At 38.7% G+C, this 26113-nt stretch overlaps 1 protein-coding gene across 5 annotated transcripts in view; it reads right to left on the bottom strand.

Annotated features, from left to right (window-relative positions):
- Positions 1–26113, bottom strand: part of LOC129757253 (probable beta-hexosaminidase fdl) — a 138387-nt gene that overhangs the window by 5944 nt on the left and 106330 nt on the right. For 3 of the 5 annotated variants that reach the window (XM_055754413.1, XM_055754414.1, XM_055754412.1), the window contains 3 exons: positions 19413–19464; positions 8173–8438; positions 7528–8105 (listed from right to left, as the gene is read on the bottom strand). In XM_055754413.1, the coding sequence (XP_055610388.1) occupies positions 7528–8105; positions 8173–8438; positions 19413–19442 (874 nt within the window). In that variant the 5' untranslated portion in view covers positions 19443–19464. Of the gene's footprint in view, positions 1–7527; positions 8106–8172; positions 8439–19412; positions 19465–23295; positions 24322–26113 lie in introns of those variants that run through there. The other 2 variants (XM_055754417.1, XM_055754415.1) reach the window with 2 other exon arrangements.

Here is a 26113-nt window from a genome sequence, read left to right as displayed (position 1 = left end):
TTTCATTACTTTCATTTGAAATTCTTCCTGTTAGAATGTATACTTCACCGAAATGCCATTAATCATTAAAATTAGAATCATAAACCAGCGGTGATAATCTGTTAACACAGATACTTGATTGCCCTTTGAACTCGATGATGCACGGTTCAGGTTTGAACTGCTATCAGGTTGATGGTCATCACCAGTTAGGTTTTGTGGTGAATCAGAAGTTGGTTCTTGGAAATCATACTGTTTCAATAGCAACATAAACGCAACCTTGAACTAGTACGTTCTTGATGGAAGACCCTTCCACTAGTCTGTACCCTCAGAGGCAACGCTATCGGTGTCCAGCTGATCTCTCTCCTTTTGGTCAGCCTCTCTCTGTTCGCTGTCTTAATGATGGAACGAATAACATGTGCGACAAACTTTTAGAAAACCGAGTTGTTTTTCTAAGAATCGCATTTTCTAGTACCATTCCATGACATATCCTTCTGACTTCGTACATTCCGGACGATAACAGCTGGAACTGGAGTCAACGGCAGTCCGCGAACGGTGTAGGATGACTCCATCGCCGGTGAGCATCTGAGTAGTGTGTTTCTGGTCACTTGATCGAAATTACAAAGATAAGGCATCACCACGACGGACAGAAAAAGTCGCGGGCCGAAAATCCTAAGGTTGCCAGCCAAAGGGATAACAGAAGACTGGATAACGGTCGGAGTAGACTGACCCCATCGACAGCTTCGTCGAGCGCACTAGCACGAGTAGACCTCCAATTATTGAAGGTTATTTCGTCACGTTCATTGACGACTACACCCACTTCATGACCGTCTATCTGCTCAAGCACAAGAGTGAGGTGTTCGAGCGCTTCAAGTATTAGGAGGATATGGCAACTGCACCCTTCGGTTAGGAGCTGTGTAAGTTGCGATGCGACAACGGGCGTGAATACGTTAGTAACGAGTTTCAAAGTCATTGTTCTGAGAAAGAAGTTAAGATTATATTAACGGTCCCATATACTCCGCAGCAGAGCCGCGTCAGCAAGCGAGCGAATCGTGTACTGATGGAGAAGGCCAGAGCGATGATCGAAAATGATGTGGGGCAAAGCTGTTTTGTGTGCTGCATACCTCACAAACAGATCACCAACTAGAGGTCTTCTGGTCAACAAGACTCCTTTCGAGATGTGGTACGGTCGAAGGCCAAAGGTTGTCCAGCGTACGCACAGATTCCCAAGAAAAAGCGGCAGACGTTTGATCCGTAATCGAGACGTCTGGTATTCGTGGGCCGATGTTATGAGCAAGAACAACAGCAAAAATCCCAGCAGCCAGTCGGTGTGCGAGCACCCGAAAACACATTTAAGCGGTCATCCGATGTACCAACAACAGAAAACACATCTGAGCGGTTAGCCGATGTGCCTGTTGATCCCGATCACACTGTGGTTGACAGTGTGATTGTTGACGATCACGGCGAGAGCGACTACAAGAGCAGCGTGGAATCCCCGAACGATGACGATGATGACCAAGATTCCGTCACCCCTGAACCGACCCTGAGACGAAGTCAGCGAACAAGAGGAGCTACACAGCGCTACGTGGCTAACGTAGCTGCTGTCGTTGATGAGGAGCTATCTAAGAACATCACTGGGCTGAAGCGCCGGGATGACTGGGATTCCTGGAAGGTCACCATTGAGGAGATGACAGCCCTGGAGGAGAACAAGACTTGAGGAGCGGTTAGCTTGCCCCCGGGTCACAGGAAAGCCATCCTGTACGAGTGGGTGTTCACCGTGAAGGACGATGATATGGTCGCTACAAAGCTTGTTTCCAAATACCAGGATTGGACAACTGAGAAACATACGCTCCGGTCGCCAAGATGGAGAACATTCGGACCGTTTTGGCGTTGGCGAAGGAATACGACATGGTCGTTCATCAGATGGACGTCAAAACTGCATTCCTGAATGGAAATTTAGAAGAGGTTATCTTCATGCAGTTACCAAACGATTACAGGAGACCCATCGGCGTATCGGCCGATCTGTCTACTGGATACAGCGGGTAAGGTCCTGGAGAAGGTGATTCAGAACCGACTTCAGAGATACACTGAAAGCGAGGGTGGACTTGCGGAGAAACAGTTTGATTTCCGTCGAGGTCGCAGCACTGTAGATGCCATCCACTCTGTCATCGAGATTGCGGACAGAGCCAGGCTAACCATGAGGAGAGGGCTCCGCTTTTGCGCGGTGGTCACTCTGGATGTGAAGAACGCCTTCAACAGTGTCAGTTGGACAGCGATTGCGTCGTCGCTCATCCAAATGAGGACGGTATCTATCCAGGCAGTGGAAAGCTGGATGCACTACAAGTGTCTGCGTCTAGCCCACCACAAAATTGAGATGGTGCTAATCACCAATCTGATCTCACCCCAAACAGGTACCATTGCCGTTGAACCGTGCAATATCGTGTCCAAATGTGCAATCAAGTACCTAAGGGGTGATGATAGATGACAGGCTCAGCTTTACGAGCCATGTCGATTACGTGTGCAAGAGAGCGGCAATGGCCACGGCCGCACGGATGATGCCGAACTCCTCGGCCATACAAAGTAGCAAAAGGAGGATTCTGACAAGTTTGACCACATCGATCTTGCGGTACGGAGCATCGGCCTGGAGGCAAGCCCTGGGAAGAAACTGTAACCTGCAGCGACTTAGCAGCGTTCAGCGGCTGATGAACCTGCTGGTTATCAGTGGATACCGGACCACGTTGTCCGAAGCCGCCTGTGTAGTAGCGGGTGTCATGCCCATCTCGGTTTTGCTTGAGGAGGATATCTATTGCTACGACAACAAAGACACGCCCAATGTACGAAATCTCGCCAATGAGGACTCGATGTCCAACTAGCAGCAGCTGTGGGACAGCTCAACGAGAGGAAGGTGGACCCATCGTCTGATCCCGCACATCGGGAGCTGGATCGGAAGAAGGCACGGTGAAGTGGACTTCTATATGACGCAATTCCTGACTGGTCATGGATGCTTCATGAAGTAACACTACCGGTTTGGACATGTGGCTTCGCCATATTGCCCAGATTGTAGTGACGAAGAGGAAACACCCTGTCTGTCCGAGGTTTGCGGCGGTACGTACTTCCATATTTGCCGCCTGTGGGCCTGACACGACAGCAGATAACGTTGTACGGAGGATGTGTGCGGATTCCAACACTTGGCATGCGGTCAGCGATGGGTTCACCCGGATCATGACTGCCCTGCAGAGGAGCTGGAACCAACGGCAGTCCGCGAACGGTGTAGGATGACTCCATCGACGGGGAGCATCTGAGTAGTGTGCGTCCGATTCCTTGATCGAAGCTACAAAGATAAGGCATCATCTTCTGTGTAGCGGAGGTCAGGGGTGCGCCGCGAACGTGTGTAGGATACCTCAATGTCGGGAGGTATCCGAGTAGTGCCGCTTCCTAAGGGGGAAACTGCGGGGATAAGACTTTACCTTCCTCGTAGCGGATCTCGAGGGAAGAGGGTTACCACTGTCAGGGGATACCCACGGGTAGAGAGGCTCTCGATGCCGGGCGAGCCTCTCGAGTCGGTGTAGGATGTCGTCACCTTCGGGAAACATCCGAGTCGTAGCGTTCCAAGTCCCGAACGTGTACCGTGACAGGACAGGGCAAGCTGCTCTCGATCTGGCACACAACGGGCAGGAAAATCCGCGAGCCAAAAATCCTAGGGTTGCCAGCCAAGGGGGATAAAGAAGACCGGACAACGTACGGAGTAGACTGACCCCATCGACGGGGGGCTGTCGAGTAGAATACGTCCGACCCCACGGTTTAAAGCTACAAAGATAAGATAATACCTTCCGTTGAAAAGTGACTGCTGCGTTAACCGATCCTATAAGCGAGGACTCACCCTGATCCTGTACGTGGATGATATCCTGATTGCCGGAAAAGAAGTTTCAGACATTATCTGATCAAGACCGAGCTCGGAAGGCTATTCCAGATGAAGGATCTTCTGGAAATCAAGACTTTCTTGGGGATGACCATCAAGCGAAACTTACCGAATAGCGTCATCGAGATTTCGCAATCAGGATAGGTCGATAAGATTCTGCAACGATTCGATATGGCCGATTGTAAACCCGTAAGCACACCGCTTGACAAAAACGTTCGCTGGATGAAGCTCAACGATGGTGAGGATATCACCGAACAATCGTTCAAAGAATTGATCGGTTGTCTACAATATCTGGCTGTGCTGCGATTAGCGCTCTGAGCAAATACAAGGCCAGCCCGACGGAACCACTCATCGGATATGCTGATGCAGATTTTGCCAACGACTCCGATGATCGAAGATCTGTATCAGGCTACGCTTACATGATCTTCGGGAATCTTATTTCGTGGTCAACGAAACGTCAGCAGACGGTCAGTCTGTCATCTACCGAAGCTGAGATAGGAGCTTTTTGCCATGCAGTGAAGGGAGGTTTGTGGTTAACAACCTTCTTTGGTGAATTGAGTGTGGTTAGCATACCTTTCATGTTAATGGAGGACAACATCCAGTATCTGGAAGAGGTGCGGACTCATCAGCGGATGAAGCATCTGGACGTGAAATAAGTGCATTAATCAGGGAGATCGTAAGAAGCGGTCAGTTCTCTTTGAGACACATCTCTACTGAGGAGCTGTTCAGCATTCTCAATTTACGAATTGAGGGGAGGTGTTGAAACTTGCGGCTTCCTCCGGCGTCCGGAACAGCAGCAGACTTCTGCTACCACGAGCAGAATCAAAACATTGTTTGTTTTGGTTCCTATTGCTATGTCCAATTCGCAATCGAGAACAATAGATCATAGATTTCTGATGACAGGTGATGATGATAAACACGGTACAAATGTTTACATTATCACACGGTTAAGCGAAACTACTCAAATTGGGTTTGTGGTAACACAATAGTGTTGCCAGATATTTTGGGTAAGAGTATCAAAGTACTCATACAGAAATGAGTTTTTTCTCGGTTAGTGAGGATGCTTAGTGGATAGTGAGACAATAGCAATCGCTAATGAATTGTGTAGTTATGTAACGACTAGACTGACGAAACATGAATAAAGATAATTCTATTGCACGACTGAAACCTGCGTTTTCAACCAAGATTCTCGGCAAAAAATGTGTCTAGAGTAAATAATTAAACTAAAAATTCCTGTAGTTGGTAAAAATCTTTTTTATTTCTAATCACTGCGTTTGTCGATTGCATAGTCGACAAAAAAAGCTTTGTTGGAATCTATGTAGAACATACGCTACCAAATAAGATCTTCAAAAACCGATGCGATGAAGTTATGCTCAGTAGACTGAGTCGATTTGGGGTCATTTTTTAATTTCTCAAACCCTGGGTTCTAAAAACTTTTGTTTTGATTCAAAACTCATCCATGATTTTTGCAAAATTTTTAAGTTACGTTTACATGAGTAAATTTGAACTTCGAGGTTTGTATGGTAAAATTGAATATTTTGTACTGAAAAATCAACATCATTTTTTGTTTCTTCTGTGAAACCGAGCCTGATAATAGTTTTTGTGCCAATTTATAAATTTTCTAAAGGAAATTTTTTGCTGAAATACTTTGTCAAAGACCATAACTTCGTATCTTAATAGGCAAAAAAGTTATTAGCTGTTTAACAGGGGTATGTATTTTGACATAGAAAAACAAGAAATTCAATTGACATCACTGCTGGGTGCCTAGCTGGGTATTGAATGACTAATTTTCATGCAATACTTCGCGAAGCACCAGCAAAAACACAAAACTGTGTTCAGAGAATATCATTTTTAAGGTATTTCTTAAACTTTTTGTTCTCACGCGATGCAAATAAATTTCCAATACTTGGATCTAACAGAAACATTATCTAGCTTCAATTTTATCGAAGACAACAAAGCAGTAGGAGTTACGAGAAAATAATTATAGCGTTGTTCTTTGTTTTTCATGAAAAGAATCTAGCAAAACTGCTAGATTTTCCGTCCAATTTTCAGCATTTTTTTAAAAAGAAAGTTATCAATTTTAGAGTCTTGAATTGATCTGATGAAATTATCTAAGTGAAATTCTCTTTCACTCCTTTCTTGGCATCGACAATATTCCAGACCGATCTTGGACGGTGGCTTAGTGGCTACGGGAATACACCGCGCAACAAGAATGCTTAACGTATTCATTCCACTTGAACAGCCTCTAAATAATCTCCCATGCTACATGTTCAACCGTGAAGTTGTAAGAACAAAAATATCCATTGATCTCACTGTTAAACGGTTATGTTTAGAACACCAGAACTCATCGGCAGCTGATTTGGTGTCAAACTATCTCTTGGAAGTGTATGCCAACGCGAAAATCTTGGCAACTGACGGGTCGAAAGATATTCAAGGCACAGGTTATGCTGTGGTAAATAACTTTGGAACACCTGCAGAAGGGATCAAACTCGACAGTAAAGCATCCGTTTATATGGCAGAGCTTCTGGCAATCAGGCATGCTGCGAAAATGATCGTAAGTCTTCCTGTTGCTCAGTATATTATTCTATCCGATAGTTTGAGTTGTCTCACGAGCCTGCAAAAAATCAACATCAATCAAAAATATCCCGTGGCTTGGTACGATATAAAAGAATCCATTCTTGAAGGTCAAAGAATGGGGTACGAAATCCATCTGATATGGGTTCCGTCTCACAGAGGTATTCCAATGAACGAGTTGGCAGATCAAGAGGCGAAAAGTGCGTGCATCAATGGTGGTACAGCAGATTATATTTTAACATCATTCGACATCCAGTTTCCGATTCGGCGTACAACAATGCACAAATGGCAAGCAAAATGGAATTCAGGAACTAAAGGACGTTTCTGTCACAGCATCATCTCTAACGTTTCGCTCCAACCATGGTTTAGTAGCTTGGATCTCAACCGCAGACAAATTGTAATCCTTTCCAAATTAATATCAAATCATTCACGACTCCCTGCTCATCTCACTAGGAATGGTATCCTATTGGATGCTACGTGTAGTTGTGGCGAATCCATCGCAGATCCTGATCACATTATCTTCGCATGCAGCAGATTTGAAAATCTTCGTAGACCTATTTGGCGAATTTTAATGAAAAAAGGAATTCCACCCGATATTCATTTGATACTAAAAAAGAAAGACATTGAATTATATAAAACGATAGCTAATTTTGTAATTGAATGTGAAATAGACATGTAAGTAGAACAGTAATCAACACTTGGCCGGTTATGTTATAGAGGTAAAGCCAATAAAAAATTTAAAAAAAAAAAAAAAAATTAGTTTATTGACCTTATCGGTGAAAAATTAAGCCCTTTCCACCGATAAGGCCAATAAACTTATTAACACACATAATACACGGTGAGTATGAACCTAAAAATAGATGGGCTTCCAGACTTTTTTCAACCAAATCTTCCAGAACTACTAAAAAAGGTTGATAACTCTGCTAGTAAACGAACCGGAGAAAGGGCTATTTTGCACAACGCACTGCTTGATTTGCGAAGAACACTTCTATTCTGACCTTTTAACTAGATTCTTATGTTTTAAAGAAATTATTTAAAAAATATTGATAAGTACTTACGCGTAATCGACAAATTGTAGCTCTCGTCCGTTTCCAGGGTCAAATACGTCTCCGAGGGTTTTATCAACGTAATCCGCACATCGAACTTGTCTATATCGTACTTGTGATCATCCACTGGCTTGTAAAAATGAATCTTAGCCGTATCACTCGATTTATCGGGTGCCCCCGCAGAATCAGGCTTCCCCCGGTCGGAATCTGGCCCACCCTCAGCAGTTGTAGAACTTGATTGGTTTTCATCAACTTTGTGAGCCCCATGGGCTACCAGAACTGCTTGCAGCTCATCCTTAAACACTCCGAAGGCTTTCTCTAGCAACTGTTCGACTGCTGGGGTACTAGCCTTAACTTGAACCTTCACATCTCCCAACCGGAAACGGGACGTTTTACTGCCGATTACGGTTTTACCCGTGGGCTGGGGCCAAATATTTATTGGTCCACATGTCATACTGCAGGTTAGATACGGAATCCGGTTTCCCGGGGTAGCCCCTCCAAAAGCGCTTTCCGCATCGAGCGGATCAATGTAGTGCTGCCGAATGCACCGATTGTTGACGCATTTGTAAGTCCAGGATTTCTCCGGCGGGCTGAAAATTAGTAAAAAGAATAGTTAGCAATGCTTTAGATTAAATTATAGTTTTAAAACTAGCTCACCTAATCCGGGGCAGCTGGATCTTCCCGCCGGGATAGTCCATGCCGGCGGCACTATCCCTTTGGAAGATTCCAGCAAACAGCATCGACGACGAGCCGAGGGCCGGTTTTATCGAGCTGGGACCCTCATTCCAGTAGAAGAACATCACCAGGAAGACCACCATCAGCAGCAACCCGCAGAGCGTTTTCCGGAGTGACCCGGTGAAGGCCATTTTCTTGAGGAATCCGGTCAGAATCGTGGTCCGAAGGTTCCGCTGATGAGGAGATCGCTGAAATGGGAATGAAAAAAAACGAAACCTAGTGTCAAATATGAACGGAACAGTGGTGACGAGTCGCCGATGACATGTGCGTCGTTCCCCAGAAATGAACAATTATTTTGATGGAATCATGCTGTATGATTATTTGGATTCCGCACGTGCGGGAGTCGGCATCAATCATGTAATGTAATATAGAGTGACGAAACAGGTGCTGAATAATTCATGTGCGACACATTTTAACAAATAACATTTGTCACCTATCAATCTTCGGGATCTTGAATTCGGTTTGCAGTTGGAAAATTTTAGCGGGAAATTCATAGGCAAAACGTTTCAAAAACACGTCAACACTGTTGTGACTATCTTTTATGAAATAACTACTGAAAGAAACAAAAATTAACAACACAATTTCTAGTGAAAGGTTAATGTTTAATATCAAGTTAAAAATTAGCATACAATGAGAATTATAATGGTCAAATAAAGACTATTGAAAGCGAAAGTTTGCAGTTAGTACGGCGTTGAATGTTGTTCAAGAAGCCGGTGATATTTTTCAACTAACGATCTCAGTGCATGGGGTTCCAGAATATTTACGCAGCTGCCGGGGATCTAATTTGGTACCATTATATACACCCAAATAAGGTAAGAAATATGTTGTTTTTGTTTTGTTGCGAACCGAAGTGTGTTTTTTTGTATTATGGGCTGCCTTACGCATTGCATGTTTAAAAGAAATTAAAAAAAAATTAAACTTAATGAAATTATCAGTGTGTTACAATTACATATACATAGGTATACAAAGTTTAAAAACAAACAGCTTCAAAACATCATTTTTTCTTAAATCTAAAAGATTCATGAAAAGGATGGGTACCACCAAATTTGTGCATAAATATGAAACGAAATGTGATCTACATTTTGTTTCATATTTTGTTTCATATGTGGAATGTTGATAAAAATGTTTGTTTTTAATAAGCTTGATAAATATGCCCGAAACCGGTCGACAAAAAAAGGAAAATTTAATTCCTTTTTCCCTTGATAAATATTTTTATTTTTATAAAAAAAAATGAAAGTTTTCAAAAAAAATTATTTTTGGCCGACTTTTTTATATCTTAAAAAATAAACTTAAAGCTCGTAAATCCAGGATTAAAATACACAATGGTTCCACTCAAATTATTCATGATTTCTATCCACTTATCGCTTACTTATTATTGACATTAAGTCAGATTGAGATCGCTTTCAACAACTGGAGGCTTATGTATTCGAATATTTTATTCACTTTGTAAAATGCAATTTGATTCGCCTTTTTTTTAATCAAGCCATATTTATATACCTAAATAGTCGCATGCTTTATAACAACAAATTGTTTATGCTTAACTTAGCTTAGCATGGTTGACTTTTAATATCCACTTTAAATCGTCGAAACCGAAATGCTTCGATATTTCAATTGTCAGTTACAAAATTATTCTTATTTGGTATTATACACTGAGGTTTTTTTTTACGCGGTTTTTTTTTACACGGTATTTTTTTACGCGGCTTTTTTTACGCGGATTTTCGAATTAACGCGGTTTTTTTACGCGGATTTTCGAATTAACGCGGTTTTTCAGAGAAAATATTCTAAGTCTTTTTCAAAGGAAAACACTTAGAATCTTTTTGTAGTTGGGAAAATCTTAGCTCTGAGACTAAGAACGTGATACATGAGATCTGAGACCTGAGACTTGAGACTTGAGACCTGAGATCTGAGACATGAGACCTGAGACTTAAGACCTGAGACATGAGACATGAGACATGAGACATGAGACATGAGACATGAGACATGAGACCTGAGACATGAGACATGAGACCTAAGACATGAGACCTGAGACATAAGATGAGATATGAGACATGAGACATGAGACCTGAGACATGAGACATGAGACATGAGACATGAGACCTGAGACCTGAAACCTGAGACATGAGACATAAGACCTGAGACCTGAGACATGAGACATGAGACATGAGACATGAGACATGAGACCTGAGACCTGAGACCTGAGGCATGAGACATGAGACATGAGACATGAGACCTGAGACATGAGACATGAGACATGAGACATGAGACCTGAGACCTGAGACCTGAGACATGAGACATGAGACATGAGACATGAGACATGAGACCTGAGACATGGAACATTAGACCTGAGACATGAGACGATCTGAATTCCACACTGTCAAATAAGCCTCACTATATTCTACTATCTATTAATCTAATTGATTTTGTTTTTTATCTTAAAAATAAACTATCATTGTACGCAAATTTTTAAATAATCATGGTTCTTACGCGTTTTTTTAGTAACGTGCTTTTTTGTGCGAATTTTTTTAATTAAAATTGATTTTTTACGTGGATTTTCGAATTTCGGGTTTTTTTAACGTGGATTTTCGAATTAACGAGGTTTTTTTTACGCGGATTTTCGAATTAACGCGGTTTTTTTTTACGCGGATTTTCGAATTAACGCGGTTTTTTTTACGCGGATTTTCGAATTAACGCGGTTTTTTTTTACGCGGTTTTTTTTTTTACGCGGGACGAAATACCGCGTAAAAAAAAACCTTAGTGTACATAGTTTCTATCATTCAACAGTGAATTTCGAATCCCACGATCGCTGGTGTGGCTGAATGAAACAAGTTCCACATCGCCAATGTTTGCTACTCCGTGATTGATCGAGGCAAACAATTTTGTGCAAAGTCCAATAGACTACCCGATCAGAAGAGAAAAACTAAATTATATCAAGATTAGATATTTTGATTTTCAATTTTCCATATGAAAATGAGATATAATTAAGTACCGTCTACTGGGGCAACATGCAACAATTTTCAACTTCAATGGCTTCTAAAAAACTTATGTTCACAGTTCCTTATGCATCAAAAGTTTTAAGGATGATGGGACATCAAATTGGCGTAGTTAGAAAAATTATTGGTTTCATTAGTTATTTTTAATTTTCTAAAAACATGCGATTTTTACCGTCCTTAGAAAATGGGGTAGCTTACAACAAATTTTGTTTTTAATGAAAAATCTTATGAACACGTATGAAAATCTATAGATTTTAATATATTTGCGATGCCTCAAAGACCATTACGCATGAAAACACCAATTGCAGTAATTTTCATATCATAAAAATCATAAAATCATTAAAATAAATGTTTGGATGAATGAAATTTTAATGTTTACAAACGCGTGATGTAAAACATTCATATTCCAGCACATGGAAACGAGATTTACAAGGTGAATCTTTGATTTGCATTTTGTTGCATTTTACCCCAGACACCTAACTGAATTATAAAAATATTTATTTAAAAAAATTGAGTGATTGTTTGAAAAATATTTTTACATCAACAGTGTTGGTATAGCATGAGGAAACCAGTAAAAAGTTTGTAGGTAATATTATCAAGCCAATCCTTCATACATTTGTACATTCGTTGTTCGATTTTTCAAATTTTATATAAATACTAGCTGACCTGGTGTGTTTTGCTACACCTTATAAATTAAATTGAACTCTGGAATTGTTTTGTCAAGATCTAATTTTTTTTTATCTGTTTAATAAACTTCATAGAGTTCATAATGATGACAAAATGTATGTTTTTATGATTGGGATTTCCAGCCCTTTTTTTCTTCCAATGCAAGAAGTGAAATCCTTGTTAGTATCTAAATGACGTAACATTTCGCTTTATTAGTCTGATAAGTTTTCAAATTAGGCCAAATATAATGAATAAAGACTTTGTCTTTCCGACTCCCCCAGAAATAGGGAGGGTTTCAAATTATTCGCACGCAACCAACTCCTCTTCCTCTTGCTCGGTAAATTCTCGATTAATGCCAACAAACTTGTATGGAAGCCCTTGATAAATTTTCAAGCTATACAACGCAATTTGTATGGAACTCCCTTTGTCCCTCGCTTCTTCACACTGCAATGCAGACAGGTTTTTAACAATCATAGAAACATATCCTGTACCCAAATACCTTCCCATGTTGAAATCATCAATACTAAACTTGTTAAGTACTAACAATGTTAACATCACACAGTCTTCCGAAAATCACTCGGAAGAAACGCTCATGATAGGTTTCTAGTTGGAAACATTTAAAGCCGATTGCTGCTGCCTGTTGTTCCCCAGAGCGACAATGCGAAGTCAATGTAAACAAGATTCAAAAGCGAGAGCGGACTCGCATCTAAGTCGATCTCTCAAGCTCACTACCTGGCGTATCAGAAGTGATTGAGACACTGACTGATACAAGATCCAATTCGAAAATCCACTCACTCACTCACTCAAACTCAATCAATGCGGCCTTGCATCGGTTCATACTGCCTGAGTACTTTCTGGCAAAGCGGCAGAAACATATGTTCATACGTACTGCCTGCGTGTTTGAATGACTATTTTAATCCTCCCCAACAACAGCAACAACAAAGCAAGATGTATCAGGCAGACTGCATTCGATCATCGATCAGTAAACGAGTGAGTGAGTGAGTGATTGAGCAAGAAAAGTTATTGACTGAAAAAAGAAACTGAAAATCAGGTAGCTCCTCACTCAGTTGAGAATTCCAACTGGAGAAGAAACGTCTCTCTTTCAAATTTTATTTCATTGATTCTCGGAGCAGCGCTGTCGAACACAATCTTTGCCCCACTGGGAGATAAACCAACCGACAATTTAGGTTTTGCTTTCGCTGTTGAAAACGTTTCAGTGTCTCTCATGAGAATTGAGTGATATTCGGAACACTGACATCACACATCTTGAAGTTATGCCAAAAAGCACTTGTCATTGTATGAAATCTGGCGACTTTCTATACTGCAAATTATTGTATTTTTATTTGTTTAAGCAAAAAGTGCAAATTAAATTCATATGGATAAGCTGTAATTAAAAAAATCAAGGAAAAGAATTGTTTTTCAAAAAGATAAAAATATGAAGACTTTTGAAGATTTAAACCTACTGACTTTAACTGTTCATTAACAATCGTCAATCGATTTTAAAAAATTGAATGGATCGAAAAAAAAATCTGTTCATGCTTCGACGGTGGTATGAATATTTTCTAAAAATTTTCATGTAAACATCACACAAAACCTTAAAATGATGTTTTAGCGTCGAGAAGGCTAACAGTTTTCAAAGTTTCTTTTGGTTCTATTTTTTTAAATTTCAGTCATAATTTCAATTCAGATAAATCGGAGCAAGTGCAAACGGATTTTTCCATAGTTAAACTTTTATAACTCTTAGAAAAATATGTAAATCGTATAAACAAATCAATGTTCATTTGTTACATAAATAAATCAGTTCTCAACAAACTCTTGTTGAAAATAAAATATGTAAACATGTTGACAAAAAGATATTTCTAAGTTCACATTTTTCAACATTTGTGAATGGGCCCAACAATTTATAGATCAAGAAATAATTTATACATTTTTTGTAAATGTTGAACGTTTGCACTTGATCTAGTGTACTTTCTTAACTAAAAATTCTCATTCCGCATATCCTCACTATAAATAACTCATTCTGCACTTACTTTTAGTTAAGAAAAAGTGGTTTATTTAATTGATAACTTACTCAAGTTATGTCACAAAAAATCCAAAAATTATCTGAATTCGGCCTCTAAATACATAAATCCTCGGTTTTGAAGGACAGGCTCTTGTTCAGTTCCGTGCCTATTCATCTTCATCGGATTTTGCTGTTGTTCTAAAAATTTATATGGCGCTTGATACATCTTCAGTTTCATGCATGTTCAAAACATCTAGACGTCATTTATTACCATGTGCTGTAATGAGCTAGGAATCTAGAAGAAAAAAAAATCAAATCAAGGCTTCATAGCGCCACCACGTGCATTGAAAACATGCTTGGTTGAGAAATACGCTCCCAAATGTTCCCGTTAATCAGTATGCTATGCCATAGTTACTATCCTCTCGCGACGTTTGCTCGCGACGCCTCGACCATGGCGACGAAAAACAAACCGCCCAAAGGAAAGAAAATCTCGAGCAAATGTATGCCACGATTTTAATTTGTTTCGAAAAACTACAAATTTAATTATTACGGACAATTGATGCGACTTGATGTTATTTTTATTCGATATAGGGGAGATGAGGGCATAACGAGCACCCAGGGCATAATGAGCACTCCTTTTTTCTACATAAGTACGTATTTTCTTAAACAAATTTTCATAAGGACTTGTTTCGTACTACCCATAGTATTAATTTCTCACCAAAAAAGAAATATCCTTTTCATCTTCACAGAAATAATAAATAATAACCAGCTAGGTTCTCAAGTGACGAAAATATTATAATTTTTGAGCACCACCAAATAAGCTTTTATGACCTTTAAACAATCTTGATCTGAAATGTACGCACTGCAACATGATCTACACATTGTTTCTCAATTTTCAACATCATAAAATTTTTGATTTTTCACTTTAATCAATTTTAAAACGCTTTTTTAACTTTAATTTGTTCACTAGAGGCGAACAGAGTACTATCAATGAAGGCATAATGAGCATTTTCTGCCGGGGAATCTAGCAGCGAATTCAACTCGATGAAGTCAACTGAATAATAGAGCTACAGCTTGGCTTGTTTCGTCTGTCGATTTGGCCTATTGGTGAGGTGTCGGAGAGGTAATCAGTAGACTCGAGTTCGATTCCTGTTCGAGGGGATTTTTTTTTGCACATACCATTCATGATTGTTTTTTTTATTGTTACATTATGCGGCTAATAGCATCAAAGCATCAACCGTCAAACAAAACACCAGAAACATAATGTATGAGCATGTGTTAATTCTTTGAATTCTACAAACAGACCTAGATTATTTTGTTATTGCTTTGTTTGATGAATCTACGCGTCACCGTTTAGTGCATGATCATGAATGATAAATGAAAAAAAACATCACCTCGACCAGGAATCGAAGTCGAGCCTACTGATTACCTCTCCGACATCTAACCAATAGGCCAAATCGTCAGACGATACAAGTCAAGCTGTAGCTCTATTACTCAGTTGACTTCATCGAGTCGAATGTGCTGCTAGAATCCCCGGCAGAAAACGCCCATTATGCCTTTATTAATGGTGCTCATACTGCCTCGGGGGGTTTCTCATTATGCCTCTACAGTGACTAGTTTTCAGCTTTCGCCAAAAATTTTTAAAATGCATTTTTAAACATTTTTATCTACTTTTTCAAGTTTCATCCAATTAGGCAATAGACTATTTGAGTGTCTGAACACGAAACAATGATGTATTTCACATCTTACAGCTGTTCTCTATGGTTAAATAAGCGTTTTCCTTAAGGTGGCCATTATGCCCCCATCTCCCCTAAACCGATTCGCATGCCTACAGAATATTCTTAAAATAATTTCATTTGAATCGTTTAGGTCATTTCGGAGGAGTAGTACTACATATTAATTAGATTTTGCTAATTTCTTCCAAACCTTGTTGGTGCATGAAGATGTTTGTAATTGATTCAGAGCAAAAAATTTGAAAGAACTTGCAAATCTAAAGAAATAACAGCGATTTTCCAAAAACTACTTCAAAAAAAATTAAAAAAAAAAATGATTTTAATTATTTTTTCCATATACTTGTTCGATATATCATCCATACAGGGAAATATGTATAAAAATATCATTGGCTAATTTTTTTATTATCTGAAGTATTTTTAGTCAATACATCATTAAAAAAAATTTCCAAGCGTTTCCAAGATATTTGGATTTTGATTAGGGAAAGTGAGTAATAAGTTCTTTGACATGACAAAACTGCAAATAAAATTATGATCGACGGAAAGAGCCAAAACAAACCTACCTTGCTAGTGCATCTGCCAACTTTCGTATTGGTTTTAAACACACACTTTCTAATGGGAAAATCAATTGAAAATATCGTTGGTTACAGAAAAACATGGCAAAAAATATAAAATTATATCCTACGCCAAACTAGCTAAAAAATGGTAAAATCAAAGTAAACGATATACCAAACCGAATGCTTGGCAACAACCGAATCCGGACTCGAATTGATATCTTGGATCTCAATGTTGAACGTTTTGCTGCATATGGTGGTTTTATTCGGTCGCTTTTAACTTTCTTTTTTTGGTTATCATCAAGGTTGCCGAAATCACATGTTTAAGAATTCAAAGATTATAGACTTTCACCTTATTCTAATCTTCTATCCGTCTATAATCTTTCAATTTTTTAATATTCTTTCTCAAAGAATATAAAATTTCACCGATACATAATTTCAAAAAAATAAATTTATATCATCTCAGATTCCGATTCTGAATTTTTTTATACGATGGTACGTATTTCCAAAATTATAATTCTTTTGGCAACATAAATTTTGGATTTTTAACTTTGCTTTCGAGGAACATTATAAGATAAGTAATGTTTTATTTTTTATTTTTCCAAGTATAATATAAAAAAAATCAATTTTTGATGACTTTTCATATAAATTTATGCTAATTTCATCACATAAATCCATCACAGAATTTTTGGGTTAAATCACAGCACAAAAACTCAGATTTTTTTTTTGAAAAGCACAGAATTTGTTTCGACAACCTTGGTTTTCATACGGAATCAAGACGTCGTACAGTTGACGAGGGCGGAATAGTCTACCTTGTCGATATCATAAGCTTTTCAATAAAATAGCCCGACATTGCGCAAAGCTGCGCAAGTTATCTTTTAGGCGGAAAAATTTAAAACATTTTTTACGCACTTGAATCAATCAAGAAGAGAAGTAGTGTAAAATTCTAAAAAAAGGATCTTTGACATTGACTACTAGACGTTGGTCAGGATCAAACGATTTTGACTTAAATTTACCAGCCTTTAAAGCAGGGGTCGGGGAACTTTTTGAATCATTACCCCAAAACATTTTTATTTATGTTGATGTTACCCCATGACTAAGAGCAAAAAAAAAACGTATTTGTAAACACTGAGCGAGCTCTCAAAGCGTATTATTTGAATGCCTCACGGGGAGTTATTCACTTCTGGATATGCCGTTAAATTCTTTACTTTCGAAATAAAACTGACAAATTCATAAAATTTCAAAATGAAAATATACACTTTTCACTCACAAAATATTCACTGTTACCCCCAAGAATATCACTTTTACCCCATTTGGGGTAATTTACCCCGGTTCCCCGACCACTGCTTTAAAGGATGTCCATGAATCAATCCGTACGCCATAACAAGTAAGCATATTTGAAACATTTTCAATTGAAAATAGTCATTCCGTTTTCAATTGTCGAACAAGGAATTCGTTATCACACAACCTGATTGAAGTTCTGAGCATTTACCTAGAATATGTATGTAAATATTTACAGAATATATTGATTTCATTCTTGTTTGTAAATGTAAATATAGTAGGTACCTACAGACAAGGTCATTTAAATACTAGATTTTCTGACGTTTACAATAAGAGGTAAGAGAGCACGGTGAAATGTGCTGATGCTCGTTATCTTTGTTTACAAACTAGCAGCACTGATCACACCTGACATGACACTTAGAACAAAAATTCGACCATTTTCTGGCTAATTTTTTTATCATATTTTGTAGGTTCGCAATACCGATGGTAAATGGCGAACCTGCAAAAGTTGACAAAGAATGCCCAGTAGGAAAAATGTAGGTACCTACATGTTTAGCACGATTCTATCGTAGAAATTGCCTTTTTTTTTCAAAGTTGGGTGGCACTTTCTTCTTCCGATCACCTGCTACTTACCGCCCTTGCGTACAGAGCTTCCCAGATCTGTAGCGATTGTTCCATCGGACCGATTACTGCCAAAAATAAAGGTTGTTATCCAGGGGAGGAAGACTGTAACTCGCTGGATCGTTTTTGTATCGTTTTTTTACTGATCGGCAAAAAGTCATGCAGTTTCAAAAAGAATTGTAATCGTTCAAATTTTAACTTTCGATGATAAGTTTTTTTGTAGCGAGTCGTGTAATTTAGTTGTTTAGGTGCTCAATTTAAGTCTTCTGAGTTAATTGCAGCAGATTGCAAAGTAAACAACTGAAACCAATTCCATAGCTAGATAATCTAATGCCAGTCTGTCAACTCTGTCATAAATATAAATTTTGAACTATATAAAATTGTTGTTCGGTCATGGAAACTAACAAATATATACCAGCATTTTTTATACTCTCAAGTAAGTATATCGGGAGCATTTTTTTTTTGTTCATTTGTTAAGTACAAGAATTAATTGATTTTCAAATAAAGTTACCTTAGACATTTTCATTGACAATCGTTTCGGTTTGATAAAAACTTTACAGTTTCGAAAATCGATTACGTATTTAATTTATAATACACAACCTTTCTGAAAAAATACTGTATGGAAAGAAAGCTTGTGCCGAAAGTTCAGAAAATTTTACTGTAGCTGTGTATATATTGTTTTTCGAACGTAGTAAAATTTTTAAAGAACTTTTTGCTTGAGAATGTAGTTATTTTTTCTTTACTGCTAAGTGCAGTCCCAACTCTAATCCAGCACTGAAAATCCTCCTAATTTATGTGCCGTCTGGAAAATGCCGACACTGAGACCGTGAAAAGACCGTCTTGTTGGGTAACACATCCATATCAAAAACTCTCCTCACGTACCGGTAAGATTGTACGATTATCAACAAGCAGAGTCAATCGAAATCCCTTCATCGATTGTCGGATAACGATTCATACCTGGTGGAGGACAACTCACTTTGGTTCCAAGATGTGTGCATAACTTTAGCACACCTGTCAACAACGGCAAATACCTATGTAAGAATGAATATAGCAATTCATTCCGATTGGATTGGCCAAAGGAACGGAATTTTAAAATCCGATCAACAAGCCTGTAAAAGCTAGGGCGTAATAAAACGATGATGATATGGAAAACATACTGAAAGATAATCTTCCCTCATCGGAAATTCCGCTGTCGTTTGAGGAAAATTTCCTGCTCTCGACTTTTAGGCTGTCTACATTTTAAGTCGTCACATTTCAATGTATACCATTTTTAAGTGATGTAGTGAAAAATAAATTTTTAAAACCTTAAATAATTTACCTTGTTGTAATAGTCATTTCCTAGTAGCATTATTGATTCCTAGTTCTCATACCTGAAAATAAAAGAAATAAAAGATATGTTTTAGTGATTTGATAACAAACAAAACAAAAAAAAAACGAAAGCAAAACAGATGAATCAATTGAATTCCCTAAAGCCATCACTCTTGTGTGTGGAAACCAAAACAGAAGGATTGGGGTGGAAAAACAACAGCCAGGTGAAATGAATCATGAAATTTCAATCTGCTCAAAATAATTGAATTCGATTTATGCATCCCGCAAAACTGCCGGGGAAATTCGTTTGGTTGTGGGAACATAAGGGAAAAGAAACTACCATCAAGTTTACGAGAGAGAGAGAGTATAGGAAAAAAAAAAACTACCCGGAAAAGAAGCTTCTACTCCCGGAATGCCGCCGTGGCCATTTAGCAGAACTAGCAAACGACGACAGGAATCAGGAATTTGCAAATTGCCGGAAGCAAATGGCAATTGTAAAATGGCTGCAAAATGGCTCCCGAAACAGGTCACACGGAACATCCCGGGAACTGATAATCGATTTGAAGAAAAGGATGGTAGATTTTCGATGAGGAATTCGGAGAAGAAAAGATTGTTGATATTACACATAAATTAAGCAGATCTTACAAAAATTACAGATTTAATCTAAAGACTAAAAAAAATATTTTAAAAAAATATTCAAATAAAGACTCCGTTCGATTTTGGAAACAGACTCGAACGTATTGTGTTGCCTAATTGGACAGTTTGGAAATTGTTACATAAATTCAACCAATCTTATTGTCATTAACATAATTTTTCGTCAATGTTTGACAATTTTAGTAATATTTTTGTTATTATTTATCATGTTCAAGGCACATTTAAAACTTTTTTTTATTATGTTTATACAGTCTGCTAGTTTTGTCACATTTGCAATTTTAGTTATTTACATCATTTCCAGTTATTTCTTGTCATTTAAGTGTTATGTTTGTATAAGTTTTATTTTTTTTTCAAATTTTTAATAATTTTGTCTATTTGAGTACTTTATACAATTTTTATTTTTGTTATAGTTGCTATATTTTATCAACATTTAAGAAGGTAAAAACTTACTTCTCATACATTCAGTTTTTCTAAATTATTAATTGCTTCTGTAAAAGCGGAAAACGTTAAATTAAGTTTTTGTTAAAAATCGTTCGATTTTGACATTTTTTTATTTTTTATTTCTCAATTCCTCAGTTCTCATTTCTTATTCCGCACTTTTAGTCTCACATTTCTCATTTCTCATTTCTCATCTCTCAACTCTCAACTCTCATCTTTCATTTCTCATCTCTCATTTGTCATCTCCCATCGCTAATCTCTCATCTCCCGACTCTTATCTCTCATCTATCATCGCTGATCTCCATCTCTCATCTCTTCTTTCTCATCTTTCATCACTTTTTTCTCATCTCTCATCTTTCGTCTCTCATCTGTTATCTCTCATTCCTCATTTTCTATTTTTCACTTTTCATTATTTTTTCTCGTCTCTCATTTCTCATCTCTCATCACTCATTTCTCATTTCTCATCCCTCATTTCGCATCACTTATCTCTAATCCCACTTCCCTCATTTCTCATCCCTCATCTCTCATCTCTCATCTCTCAACTCTCATCTTTCATCTCTCAACTCTCATCTCTCATCTCTCATCTCTCATCTCTCATCTCTCATCTCTCCTCTTTCCTCTCTCCTCTCTCCTCTCTCCTCTCTCCTCTCTCCTCTCTCCTCTCTCCTCTCTCCTCTCTCCTCTCTCCTCTCTCCTCTCTCCTCTCTCCTCTCTCCTCTCTCCTCTCTCCTCTCTCCTCTCTCCTCTCTCCTCTCTCCTCTCTCCTCTCTCCTCTCTCCTCTCTCCTCTCTCTTCTCTCCTCTCTCCTCTCTCCTCTCTCCTCTCTCCTCTCTCCTCTCTCCTCTCTCCTCTCTCATCTCTCCTCTCTCCTCTCTCTCTCTCATCTCTCATCTCTCATCTCTCATCTCTCATCTCTCATCTCTCATCTCTCTTATCTCATCTCTCATCTCTCCTCTCTCATCTCTCATCTCTCATCTCTCATCTCTCATCTCTCATCTCTCATCTCTCATCTCTCATCTCTCATCTCTCATCTCTCATCTCTCATCTCTCATCTCTCATCTCTCATCTCTCATCTCTCATCTCTCATCTCTCATCTCTCATCTCTCATCTCTCATATCTTATTTCTCATTTCTCATTTTTAATTTCTCATCTCTCATCTCTCATCTCTCATCTCTCGTCTCTCATCTCTCATCTCTCATCTCTCATCTCTCATCTCTCATCTCTCATCTCTCATCTCTCATCTCTCATCTCTCATCTCTCATCTCTCATCTCTCATCTCTCATCTCTCATCTCTCATCTCTCATCTCTCATCTCTCATCTCTCATCTCTCATCTCTCATCTCTCATCTCTCATTTCTCATCTCTCATCTCTCATCTCTCATCTCTCATCTCTCATCTCTTTTCTCTCATCTCTCATTTCTCATTTTTTTTATTTTTTCACTTTTCATTGTTATTTTTATTTCTCATCTCTCATTTCTTTCAAGGGCTTGTGATATAGATCAGTTGGCAAGTCAGTTGCTTTCTGAGCCGATGTCCGCGAGTTCGAGCCCAAGAGTAAACATCGAACACCCCGGATATAAGTTTTTCAATAACTGTCCGCCAACTGCAACGTTGATATAAAGTCGCGAATGCCATAAGGATGGTAAAACGACTATAATCGAAACAAAAAAAATCCCTCATCTCTCGTTTCTCATTTCTCATCAAATATCTCTAGTCTCACTTTCTTCATTTCTCATCTCTCATCTCTGATCAATTATCTCTAATCTCACTCCACTCATCTCTTTTCTCTCATCTTTCATCTCTCATCTCTCATCTCTCATCTCTCATCTCTCATCTCTCATCTGTCATCTGTCATCTGTCATCTGTCATCTGTCATCTGTCATCTGTCATCTGTCATCTGTCATCTGTCATCTGTCATCTGTCATCTGTCATCTGTCATCTGTCATCTGTCATCTGTCATCTGTCATCTGTCATCTGTCATCTGTCATCTGTCATCTCTCATCTCTCATCTCTCAGCTCTCATCTCTTATCTCTCATTTCTCATTCCTAATTTCTCATTTCTTATTTCACTTTTCTCATTTCTCATATCTTATTTCTCATTTCTCATTACTAATTTTTCATTTCTAATTTTTTATTTCTCATTCAACTCCGAATCCTCATTTCTCATTTCTCATTTCTCATTCCTTATTTCTCATTTCTCATTTACCATTTCTCATTCCTCATTCCTCATTTCTCATTTCTCATTTCTCATTTCTCATTTCTCATTTCTCATTTCTCATTTCTCATTTCTCATTTCTCATTTCTCATTTCTCATTTCTCATTTCTCATTTCTCATTTCTCATTTCTCATTTCTCATTTCTCATTTTTGATTGCTCATTTCTCATTTCTCATTTCTCATTTCTTATTTCTCATTCCTCATTTCTCATTTCTCATTTCTCATTCCTCATTTCTCATTTCTCATTCCTCATTTCTCATTTCTCATTCCTCATTTTTAAAATCTCATATTTTATTTCTCAATCCTCATTTCTTTTATTTTTTGATTATTGAATTTTGCTGATTTTGAGCTCATGTGTTATTATTAAAGTTTAAAATCTAAATCGACTGCTAACATTTCAAATTTTTAATCTTAAATTCAGTTGCAAGACAAGTATTTTAAATTTTTTAAATAAGTCAATCATTTTGGGTTTTGGAAGAAAACATATAACGCTATCAGAACAAAGTTGGACTGAATTAGTCCATCTTCCATCGCAATGCAGCTGTCAAGAAAAAAAACGGAATGATTAAAAATTCGATCATTCTTACCTATTTCTAGATGCACAAAATAGAAGTGCATTCTTCTGCGGACCGGCAAACTATTCTGTTATGCATTTCAATGCGATTTTTTCTAATTGAGAAGAAAAACAACAACAAACCACAGCCAAGAAAATGATAGTACACTCTTTCAATGGAAACTCATTAAGCACCGTACCCGAAACCGAAAATCTTCGACAAATACTCGACGTCAAGCACGAAGAACAACCGTCTCGCTCACTAAGAATTCTTTCGAAACAATACCCAGTGTCTTCGTCTTCCGCGACGGCATTCGTCAAACTGAGGACAGAGGACCCGAACGATATCGACATTCGTCAAAAGTCCTAGCCTAAAGGTCGGCAAAAGCGAAAAACACACAATAACATTCGCGGTAAGCTAGCTAACCGATGCTTTCTCCCCGACGAGAGGGCGGGAGTTTGTTTTCATCAACTAAAGTCCAATTCAACTCTAGGGGAAGGAAGCATGGCGGAAAAACTCCGAGTTGGCTTCACACAGTGGGATGTGGAAGAACCAGGTAGTTGATGAAAAAAGCGTTAGGGCGGTGAAGTGGAAACATCAGGAAAGGCAAGGTGGGAAATTATAATGTAGCTCTACCAAGGAAAAAGCAAGCAAACGAGTGGCCTCCACGTGGTTCATTCTCTCAAATGTTAGGTAGAATGTATCCATCCTATTATAGGTGTGCTCCTCTGGAGTGCCGGAGAAGTGGATTGTTATTATCGTGGAGCACATGGACGTTTGTTTGGTGATTGTTTTAGTGGAGCTTGGCTTTTTTCAACCTTCAACCTCCAATTTACACAGAAGAAGCTCAAATCAGTTTCCCACTGCCCAAACCGTATACACCCACAGAAGAGGTTGCAAAAATCCAATGCCTATTTATTGCCTAAGATAATACGATTGGAAAAGCACTACTGGCATGAAGACTCGAGCTCCCAAGCAAAATGATGCATGACCATTACATTCAAGCGAAACAGGAAAGACATACAATAAGATTTTCATCCTTTTGGATAATTCAACCCAAAAAAAATGTAAGCATCGAACTCACTGCAACATCTCATCTCGGCTTGCCAATCCGTTATCTTACCCAGTGCACCATCTGAGTCGGTTAGCAAACGAATGTTTATTGTCATAAAGCATGGATCACTACAAATCTGGACGCATTAAAACGGGTCTATCTCGGAGCTATGTAATCGAAATAAAAATGTTTTGTACTCGAAATGTAGGATTTTTATTGCACTTTAAAGGAAAAATAATAAAAAAAAATATTCCGATGTTGTTTTGATAAGTTTTCGAACTTTTTGTCGAGTACCACTCACTATAGTTTGGACACTCTATTCGCTGATCTCAGCGGCCATTTTGTTCCACAATCTCTTCATCTTTGTTGCATCCCGAGTCGTCCTACCGTTCTTCTTCATCTTCTGCTTGACAATTGTCCAAAATTTTTCGATAGGGCGAAATTGAGGGCAGTTGGGTGGGTTGATGTCTTTTTCGACAAAATCCACCCGTTGGCCCGATACCATTGTAGTACCTCTTTGCTGTAGTGGCGGCTTGCCAAATCTGGCGACAACTTAACTGGTCCTTTGTGAGATCTAATGTAAGGAAAAAAACGTTTTTCAGACACTCCTCCTTGTCTTGTTTTTCACAAAAACCGGGGTTTTTCGTCCGCAGCTGCAAATACCTTGCCAGATCAAACACTTTCTTGTCAACTTATCGGCAAAAACGAATTTGAACTTGGCGGGGACATCACCCTGACCAGTGCAGTGCACCACTGCAGTGGCTTTATAAAATTTTTGGCCAGGAAGCTGCCCAAAATCCATCTTCACGTACGTTTCGTCATCCATGAGAATGCATCCGTCGTACTTCGTTGGAATCTTGTTGTATAACTTCCGGGCACGTCTTTTGGCTACTAAATTCTGCTTCAATGTCCGGTTTGGTTGCTTACTGGCCTGATAGGATCGTATTCCTTCGCGTAGACAAATCCTTCTGAGGGTGCACCGGTCGTCGTTGAATTTCTTGCCGATGTCTTAGTCCGACTACCCTGATCTTTCTCAACACCTTCAAATGCAGTTTCGGATCCCTAATTCCACTATGACGCTTGGTATGAATCTGCCGATCGATAGTAAACATCTCACGGAAACGTTTGAGAACGCTGCACACGGTTGATTTGAGCATTTTTAACGATTTCGCGATTTTTTAACCCTTGCACACCCTTGCACCTTAACCCTTGCACCCCGTTTTTGACTTGAGTGTCCAAAATCCATTTTCGTCTCGCGGCTTCCATCACGTGTAACTGTTTCGGAACAAAACGAATCGTGGTGAAATTTTCAGCACTGATAGAGGAAACATTTTCGAACAAAGTACTGTCAAATAATTCTAGATCCGACAACTAGGAGCACTATGGTATAATAAACAGTGCGTCCAGATTTGTGGTGATCCATGCCTTAGTTCTTCAGCCACCGCCGATTACCAAAAAACGCACTGCATTGGCTGCCGTTTACCCTGTTTTTTTTTTCATCCTCCTATGTCTTTGATGGGAAAGGGATTAGAATGGGAGGGAAATGGGTTGGGAATGGAAAACTAGAAACTGTTTTATATTGCCGGTTGGTTTACATATACACGCACAGCTCACCGTGGCAGGTGGTTTTCTGCCATGTTGGTTGGAAACAAAGAATGTTTTTTTTTCAGCTTTGTCTTGTGATAGGACATGGGATATTTTTTTTTCAGACTTATGCAATGCGCCTGTGCTGGGAGAACAATGCCAGTTCTTAGAAAGCTTGTTAATTCCGGTTTGGAATAAAATCTTATAACGATA

The sequence above is a fragment of the Uranotaenia lowii genome, chromosome 3 (assembly GCF_029784155.1).
Source record: "Uranotaenia lowii strain MFRU-FL chromosome 3, ASM2978415v1, whole genome shotgun sequence".
NCBI lineage: Eukaryota > Metazoa > Arthropoda > Insecta > Diptera > Culicidae > Uranotaenia > Uranotaenia lowii.
The sequence above is the reverse complement of the archived record's forward strand: the minus strand, read 5'-3'. Positions and strand labels throughout refer to the sequence as shown.